General features: G+C 43.1%; 1 protein-coding gene across 1 annotated transcript in view; it reads left to right on the top strand.

The window, feature by feature from the left end:
• Nucleotides 1–748: 748 nt before the first annotated feature.
• Nucleotides 749–9,816, top strand: part of LOC308081357 (fibroblast growth factor 13-like) — a gene marked incomplete at both ends in the record, with an annotated part of 12,625 nt that continues 3,557 nt past the window's right edge. The window contains 2 exons of the mRNA XM_080457735.1: nucleotides 749–852; nucleotides 5,228–5,426. Coding sequence (XP_080313861.1) covers nucleotides 749–852; nucleotides 5,228–5,426 — 303 coding nt within the window. The remainder of the gene's footprint in view (nucleotides 853–5,227; nucleotides 5,427–9,816) is intronic.

Here is a 9,816-nt window from a genome sequence, read left to right on the forward strand (position 1 = left end):
GTGTGTGTGTGTGTTTGCTGTGGTGTAAATGCGTGTTTACTGTGTGTGTTTTGTGTTTGTCCACGCATGTACGTGTGTTTGTTGTATGTGTGGCTGTACATGCGTGCGTGTGTGGTTGTGTACATGTATTTGTTATGTTTGCTCTGTGTGTCCTGTTCATGTTCTGTCCATGTTCCGTGTGTGTGTGTGTGTGTGTGTGTGTGTGTGTGTGTGTGTGTGTGTGTGAGTCTGTCTGTGTGTGTGTGTGTGTGTGTGTGTGTGTGTGTGTGTGTGTGTGTGTGTGTGTGTGTGTGTGTGTGTGTGTGTGTGTGTGTGAGTCTGTCTGTGTGTGTGTGTGTGTGTGTGTGTGTGTGTGTGTGTGTGTGTGTGTGTGTGTGTGTGTGTGTGTGTGTGTGTGTGTGTGTGTGTGTGTGTGTGTGTGTGTGTGTGTGTGTGTGTGTGAGTCTGTCTGTCTGTCTGTGTGTGTGTGTGTGTGTGTGTGTGTGTGTGTGTGTGTGTGTGTGTGTGTGTGTGTGTGTGTGTGTGTGTGTGTGTGTGTGTGTGTGTGTGTGTGTGTGTGTGAGTCTGTCTGTCTGTCTGTCTGTCTGTCTGTCTGTCTGTCTGTCTGTCTGTGTGTGTGTTTGTGTGTGTGTGTGTGTGTGTGTGTGTGTGTGTGTGTGTGTGTGTGTGTGTGTGTGTGTGTGTGTGTGTGTGTGTGTGTGTGTGTGTGTGTGTGTGTGTGTGTGTGTGTGTGTGTGTGTGTGTGTAGCTGTGTTCAACCTGATCCCTGTGGGCCTGCGAGTGGTGGCCATCCAGGGTGTCGGGTCCAAACTTTACCTGGCCATGAACAACGAGGGCTTCGTCTACACTTCAGTAGGTCCACACACACACACACACACACACACACACACACACACACACACACACACACACACACACACACACACACACACACACACACACACACACACACACACAAAAGGTTTTTATACATTTTATACATTTGAAAACTTGTGAAACGGAATATTCTGCATAATGAGTACTTTCTACTTTTGGTACTTTAAGTACATTTTGATACCAATACTTACTTTCACTCAAGCAAATTTTGAATTCCGGACTTTTACTTGTAACAGAGTATTTCTAGATTGCAGTATTGATACTTTTACTTAAGTAAAAAATGTGAGCACTTTTTCCACTTCTGTGTTCTGTAGCTGCGGGCACCACAGCAATCCATCTCCCGGGTGTTCAGCGCCTCGTAAAATACATACATAGCCCGGTTTATATGAAAATAAGCCTCTCCGACCAATATAATATAACATTGTATATTGATCGTCAACAACTCTATTTGTGTAAAATTGCGTTTTTCATAAGTGGAGATTGCACTGGTGATATAGTGTGTAAGTTGGGCCGTTGCTCACCCCGACGCACGTCCCTTTGGGATGTTTGTGTTGGACATGCTTCCTATTACCACCTCTTGGGAATCTATCGATTACCTTCACGCTTCGGCGTAAGCGTTGCTGTCTGGTGGAAACCTTGTATGTCCAAGACCATTATTTTTCAGGAAATGGGAGAAAAGGAACCTGTGTTCCAATGGATCCAATGTAGTTATTATTTAGTCATGAGCTCTTGTTAATACTTTTCATTGATTAAATATTAATAAAACCCACAGACAGACTTAACCACTTTTAATGTTCCAAAAATAGCTAGAATAGCCGATCTACAAGCTCACGATGCAATGCCTTTTCGTTACTTTTGTGCATCACTCTTTTACAATGAAGTAGGGCATTAATTTACCCTAAAAATACATAAGGAGATACAAGGTTTCTGCCCAACAGCAACAATAAGCCCATAAGCCTGACTTCAAGACCCAGCCATGGGGGAGGACGGCTGTCGGAAAGTGCATTAGTTCTCCTCTAACCTGACGTTCACTATCTCCAAAAATATACTTCCTCTGTGAATTGGGCAACAATGTTTTAAAATCATGTCTTAGTTCCATCAAAAATGTAAGAAAACATCCCAAAACTCCTGACTTTTGTTCTCCTCCCTCTGTAGGGATTTGTACTGACAGTACATCAGTACTGACATTTTATACAAAGGGATTGAAGCTCATCATCACCACACACACACACGCACATGCACACGCACACGCACACGCACTCTCACACACATTCATGCACGCATGCACGCACGCACGCACACACACACACATACACAGAAGTCAGCAGACATGGTTAGCTGCATTACAATAAAATACCTCGAGCGTGCGTGCGTCTGCGCATGCGTGAGAGTGTGCGTGCGTGCGCTAGTGTGTGCCTGCCTGCACACGTTTGTGTGTGTTTATAAGATTCTACTTCTACTGCTCTACTGCAAGATTCTACTGCTTACGATTAGAAGCTCTTGTGTCAGTCCTGGGAATTGAACTGGCAACCTTTTAGGGTGTGTTAACTGGCCAGACATAAGATGGCGTTTGGCAAACCTCATGCATTGTCTAGCCCTATACATCCTCTGGCAGGTGATTAGTACTATTGTTATGCAGGGGCTGTTGGCTTCAGTCAGGATATTGATGTTCTTCAGTGTTGTTATCAGTGATGGTCAGTACACACACGCACGCACGCACGCTCGCACACACACACACACACACACACACACACACACACACACACACACACACACACACACACACTTTCTCTCCCCCTCTCTCTTTTTCTTTGCCCTCAGGCACACAACCCTACACCGTAGAATCTCGTTTAAGATCGCACACACGCACACACGTGCGTGCGCACACACACACACACACACACACACACACACACACACACACACACACAATGACCAACAAATCCTTCACATATAATTTGTACGGACATACTGGATCACTGAACGAGAGAGAGAGAGAGAGAGAGAGAGAGAGAGAGAGAGAGAGAGAGAGAGAGAGAGAGAGAGAGAGCAGTGCCACTCTCTCTGTTTCCCCCGGCAACCTGGGCACTTGTGTTTCTCTCGGCGGGCTTGTTGGTATTCTGGGGAGGAAGCTGGTTACCATGGAGATGCGGGAATAAGGAAATGCAAATGTCAGCTGTCCGAAGTTGGCGAGCTTCATTCTCTTAGATGAACGGCCTGGTCTGGAGGATTATTGAGTGAGGGGACACATAGACAGATGAATGGAGAAAGGATTGCATGGATCTATCAGAGCATACAGGAGTTGGAATCACTGGAAAAGGCTTGAATTGAAATGGTTTCTTTGACAAGTTAGGAATGTGTGTGAATCTCGATCAAAAACCTTAATAATAATAATAATAATAATAGTGATACATCATGCAAGGAACTAGAACCCTGAACCCTGAACCAGCACGTACAGTAAGATGAAGATGCTTGAATCTATTTCACTCACATTTAGGCTTCAATGAAGCTTAGCAACAGTTGTCCCGGGTAATGGAAGATTATTCATTCATAAACCCCAAGCTGTGTGCAGTCAAACGTCTCATTAATGTTGCATTAAGCTGTGGTCGACCACATAAACCAATTCAACGTACACAGCAAAACGTACGTTTTGTTCTAATGCAAAACAATGCATCCATCCTCTATCTGTACCACGTATCCGAAGTGGAGTCGCAGAGGTAGCTGTTCCAGCATACTTCCCTCCTCGGCCACATTAGCCAGCTCTAACTGGGGGATCCCGAGGGGTTCCCAGGCAGTTGTGGAGATATGTCTGCCCTGTGGTCTCTTCCAGCTGGATGAGCCTGGAAGACCTCCCTGGGGGAGACGCGGAGGAGGCATCCTTACTAAATGCCAGAACCACCTCAGCTGGCGCCTATTAACCTTTTCAGGCTGGGACCCCCCCCAAAGTAATCATATTTGAACTGGGGACTCCCCCCCCCCCCACCTTGACAAGCACTTGGAATTGTAAGAGTTGAGGGCGGCATTACATTTTGTTTGACTCGGTTCCACTGATAAATATTGTGAAAATAGCCGATCTGCAAGCTCACAAGATCTACAAGTTGTGAGCTTGTACATCAGCAATTTTCAATTGTTTTTGCCTCTTTCTTATATTATTTGGCCAATCTTTGACCAGCTTTTATAGTATAGTTTGTTGATTACGTTTGATGCAGTAATGTTTTTTTTTTTAAGGTATTAAAAAGGTCTTAAAAGTCCTTAAATTGTCACTTTACTGCCATGCAACAGAGCAGTCCAAGTCTCTACTCGCGAGTCTGTCACGGATGACTGAGCTTCTCACCTCATCCCTAAAGTCGATGCCAGCCTCCCTCCTGTGAAAACCCATTTCGGCCACTTCCGAGCTGCGATCGCATTCTTTCGTTCAAGACCCACGAGATACTTTGACTCCCTCACTTCAGGATAAGGACTCATTCCCTATACTTGAAGGGGGCAATCCACTTTTTTCCCCGCTGTGAACCGTGGCCTCAGATTTAAAGATGCTGATCCTCATCTCTGACTGTGAACCGATCCGGTGAGAGCTGGAGGTCACAGAGTAATGATGCCATCAGGAGTTCAGGACCACAGTATCATGCAGAAAACATCCCTCAGCCTGTCGAACCATAAACCAAACCCTCCATGACTGTGCATCGAAATCCAACCTATCGTTTAATACCTGAGACTGTGACGCTTTAGCCACAGCAAGTTCATGTTTCTAATTTTAACCTATGTATGGTAATAAATAATACACTCTATTTGAATTGCAATTCCCAGAACAATGTTACAAAGTACTTAACAGAAAACAGGATCAAATTAAACACACAGGCAGCAAGACGTGTAAGAAATAGGACAATTAGGACATACTGCAGAGAGTGGGGGAAATACAGTAATATATCAAATAGATGACAGTTAAAATGTGTAAAAACCTAGAGCATAAAATAAATACAATACAGTAGTCAAACAATTTATACACTGATAAAACACTAATAAAACAAAAAAAGGAGGAGAAATAGTGAAAGGATTATATAAAAAAGGCTTTCTCATACGAGTATGCTTTGAGAAGAGAATGAAAAGACGGTACTGAGTTTGCTGGCCTCAGTTCCAGAGCTGAGAAGGATGGAGGCCCTGAGGCAAGTTTTGTATGCGTGTAAGAACAGCCACCTCCTCTCTCTCTCTCTCTCTCTCTCTCGTTCTCATTCTTGGCCACGCTCTTCTCTGGTTAACTCTCCCCATTTCTCTTGTCTTGTCTCTCTCCTGCTATATTACTCTCTAACAAACCCCCTTCCCCCCACCCCCCACTTCTCCCTCTCATACCTTCCAGGAGCATTTCACCCCAGAGTGCAAGTTCAAGGAGTCTGTGTTCGAGAACTACTACGTGACCTACTCCTCCATGCTGTACCGACAGCAGGCCTCGGGTCGCGCCTGGTACCTGGGCCTCAACAAGGACGGCGGAATCATGAAGGGGAACCACGTGAAGAAGAACAAAGCGTCCGCACACTTCATTCCCAAACCGCTCAAAGGTGAGACCTCAGAAGAATCGGATAATAGGCCCACTATTATCACCGCTGAAGTGGGTGTCATCATTTTATTGCCCAAATAAGGGGTTCTGTTTTATAAAAATGATCTTGATTTGAATGATACCACAGGTAGAAAAAAGGCAAACCGAAAATTGTTAGCTAAACAATTTGACAAGAGGATGATGACGCAACAACCTCACAGTTACAATTGTTTGTGTTTTTGTTGCTTTTTACCCCTTTTTCATCGTTATGCCAATTGTCTCCTTCCCGCACACATTACCCTGTTGTCACTGCTGTGTATCCTATTGACTCACCTGCCAGTGAGGAGCCTCCACCGGGAGGACTTAGAGCTTTCGTCCTACTCCTCCCGCCCCAACCAGTGGTGTAAAGTAACTAAGTATATGTACTCAAGTACGGTACTTAAGTAAAATTTTGAGGTATTTTTTTACTTTAATGGAGAATTTCCCATTTTCTTTTATTTCAATTTCGATTATTTGAAAACTTTAGTTACTAGTTACTTTGTAGATTTTGATTATTATTACAAAACCACTTCAGCCATTTGAAAATAGCCGATCTACAAGCTCATTGTGAGCATGTAGATCTGCTATTTTCAAAAGATGTGTATGCATTTGAAAACTTTGTGAAATGGAACATTCTGCATAATGAGTACTTTCTACTTTTGGTTACATTTTGATACCGATACTTTTGTACTTTTACTCAAGTACATTTTGAATTCCGGACTTTTACTCGTAACAGAGAATTTCTACATTGCAGTGTTGATAATTTTACTTAAGTAAAACATTTGAGTACTTTTCCCACCACTGCGCCCAACAATCCCTGCTGACAGGAGGTTCCCCCCCCCCCCCCCCCAGCCCCTAGGATTGCGTGCAGTGACAATTATCACCCTCCTCCCCGCCCGGCTTCCCTCCCCAATTGTGTTTGTGCAGACGCTCGACAAAGCCAGATGCACCATTGTGGCTTTTAACCCGCAACCTCCACGGTGGTGGGCAGTTACTTTACCACTGCACACTCGAGCGCCTCAATAAAAAATTAAGGATATATTTTTATATTGTATGTTATCTTGAGAAAAGAATGCAACGCTTCATGATACGAAGCATGAATGTGAAACTATGGGGCGTGCATATTCCCAGTCAGTGGCATGTTGACTGAATGTTATTGGATGTCTACGGAAATGTGTTACATTACAGAGACATCTACCTAGAAAACTCTATATCTACCGTTTAAATACGGCTGTATACTTCTGCTGAGCTTCCGCTGGAGCCTTGACTTTTTTTGTTCATATAAAAGAGGGGGGCTTTATGTGTGTGTGTGTGTGTGTGTGTGTGTGTGTGTGTGTGTGTGTGTGTGTGTGTGTGTGTGTGTGTGTGTGTGTGTGTGTGTGTGTGTGTGTGTGTGTGTGTGTGTGTGTGTGTTGCAAAGTTGTAATGTGACACAACCCTGCTTACACATTTATTTATTCTATTTTAATTAAAAAAAAAAAATTTCACACTTACTTTGGCAATGTAAACGTATGTGTTTCCCATGCCAATAAAGCCTCATTGAATTGCATTGACAGACAGACAGACAGACAGACAGACAGGCAGACAGACAGACAGACAGACAGACAGACAGACAGACAGACAGACAGACAGACAGACAGACAGACAGACAGACAGACAGACAGACCAGCCTGATCTCCAGAGATTACCGTAACATTGCACGGAACGAGTGCACTTCATTCCGTGGATAGTCGCCTAGAAACCCCGAAATTGCGTGCATATGTACGGCGAGTCCCACGGTGGGCGTAACCAGTCGCAACCCGGAAAAACCCGGAAGCAGAGCAGTCCCCACAATAAAATTTACGATTCTGTGCCTATCGGTACATAACTCAAACGGCGCTGAGTAGGCACAGGCGAACGTCACACCGTTCAGGACGGCAACTCGGTGCAACTCGGTGGTCCTTCACGGGGTGACAGTTCGCCTGTGACTGCGCGCCTCCGAAATGGTTTTGTCACAAAGGGAGCGCCGTACATATGCACGCAATTTGGGGGTTCCGAGGCGACTATCCACGGAATGAAGTGCACTGGATCCGTGCAATGTTACGTATATCTCTGGAGATCGGGTTGGACAGACAGACAGACAGACAGACAGACAGACAGACAGACAGACAGACAGACAGACAGACAGACAGACAGACAGACAGACAGACAGACAGACAGACAGACAGACAGACAGACAGACAGACAGACAGACAGACAGAGAGGGAGAGAGAAAAAGAGAGAGAAAAAGAGAGAGAAGCTCAGAAGAGTTGTGAGCCTGTTGGTCGTCTATTTGGTGCGAGACACTGGCACACAACAAGTATAAGTCAGGCTAGAGAGAGAGAGAGAGAGTTTGGGAAGGATAATTAAGTATGAGTTAAGCATTTAAGCCCTGTTTTATACTTTTCTTATTCGAAAATAGCCGAACTACAGGCTCTCATTGGTAGAGCTGCTATTTGCATAACATTTTAGAACAATATTTTAAATAATAATATTAATAATAATATTTTTTAATGATAACATTTATAATAACTAGAAAATACTTGTCCTGAAGAAACTGTGGGCTTGCTGTGTTGGTAACCAGTATGTAAGAATGTTGCTACTGTAGTGTTAAGAATGTTGTTATTGTTAAGAGTTGATACGTTGATAAGTATTAATAGTTAATAAGTATTAATATATAGTGTTAAGAGTGTTGATGGTGGTGATAGCGTTAAGTATTGATAATGCGTATTGATAGTGTAAAGGTGCGTTCCCACCAAAAGATTAAATATATTTCTAGTCGCTTCAATTGCTCCACTTTGGTCGCGCTGGTCAGCGTTGGTGGCTCCATGCAAGGTGTTTGCATTGAGTTTGTGTGTAATCGTGTCGCTCAAATAAATATCTTTATCTTTTTTATTTTCTTTAGTTGGGAACACATCTTAAGAGTGTTGATATTGTTAAGTATTGATAGTGCTAAGTATTGATAGTGTTAAGTATTAGTAGTGTTGGTAGTTTTAAGTATTGTTATTTTAAGAGTGTTGATAGTGTTAAGTATATTGATAGTGTTAAAACTGCACTATGTAACTTTACTGTTCTACCCCAGATTTGAACCCCGGTCCCCTGCACAAGAGCAGAGGGTTTTTTTTTTTACCACTGAGCTAATGGAGCTTGCCTGCTTGTTCAGGGGAGAAATTGATTTTTTTGTCAAATCAGAAACAGGATCGTGTCAAAGGTCATCTCAAACCAGACACAGGATCTAAATGTCTCAATATATATATTAATTGCACAGCTTAGATAATTTAATCTTTAATCTTTGTTGTTACATTTTGATATATAGAATATATCTGGACGGTAAAGATTCATGGTGTATAGACTTTACAAAAATGTGTGAACATTTTTATGATTTCATCTGGCTCCACTGCTAAATGGCATTTTGCCATTCAAACTACTGGGTGTTTAAAAGTTAAACATCTCAAAAAGTTCTAGTCGAGTTTCTAGCTAAAAGTATGAAGAATTAGATAGGTGAAAATAAATAATAATAAATAGTGAGGATAACATGAGTGGGCTTGGTTAGCGAGCCCACAATAACCTTTAATAAACATCCTAACCCCCTAGTTAAAAGTAACAGAGGTATTTTGTAAATTATAGAGTTGAGATGCTGAATTTAAAGGCTGTCTGTTAGAACAGTGTGTGCCTACAGCTTTACTTCAGTGTTACCAACTCTCGCGAGAAAAACAAGAAACCTCACCTCCAAAAATAAGCCCAAAAGAAGAAACCTCACCTTGAAAAATGAATAGAGAGCCATCTAGAGCCCGAAAGCTGCGCTAGCATCCGTGTCCTTTCACCAGCATTGATTCATTTGAATATATCTGAGAATCTGAATCAACTTTAGTGCCACATCACAGGTTCATAGGTGTAAAGAAGTGGGTGAAATTCTTTGTTCCGTGCACGCACCATCATTTTGTAGTTTTCCGTGAGAACGATAGAGATAGAGTGAGAGCAGGTGAGAAGAAAACGCAGGATAGAAACAGGTCAAACTATCAAAAAGATATATACAAACTGTACAGAGAGCATAATTATGTAGTAGCAAGGATGTACATGATGTTTAGAACAATAGCATCACATGTAGATGTGTACATATACATGCCGCCATGAGCCGAGGTAAAGCCGAAAAAGTAGCAGCAGGTGCAGTGTGTTCTTAAGGTGCGGTTCACTAGACCAGTGTAACAACTATAGGACATACAGTAGGGCCATACATCCGTCCGGCCAGTTCAGTTCCCAAACCAGGTGGTGACACAGCCTGACGGGACACATTCGATGGAGCTGTTGTAGAAGAGACAGAGGATGCGGGGTCCCCCTCCGAACGTCTTCAGACA

Source organism: Gymnoscopelus braueri (assembly GCF_963280865.1).
Source record: "Gymnoscopelus braueri genome assembly, contig: SCAFFOLD_273, whole genome shotgun sequence".
In the NCBI taxonomy this organism is placed as follows: domain Eukaryota; kingdom Metazoa; phylum Chordata; class Actinopteri; order Myctophiformes; family Myctophidae; genus Gymnoscopelus; species Gymnoscopelus braueri.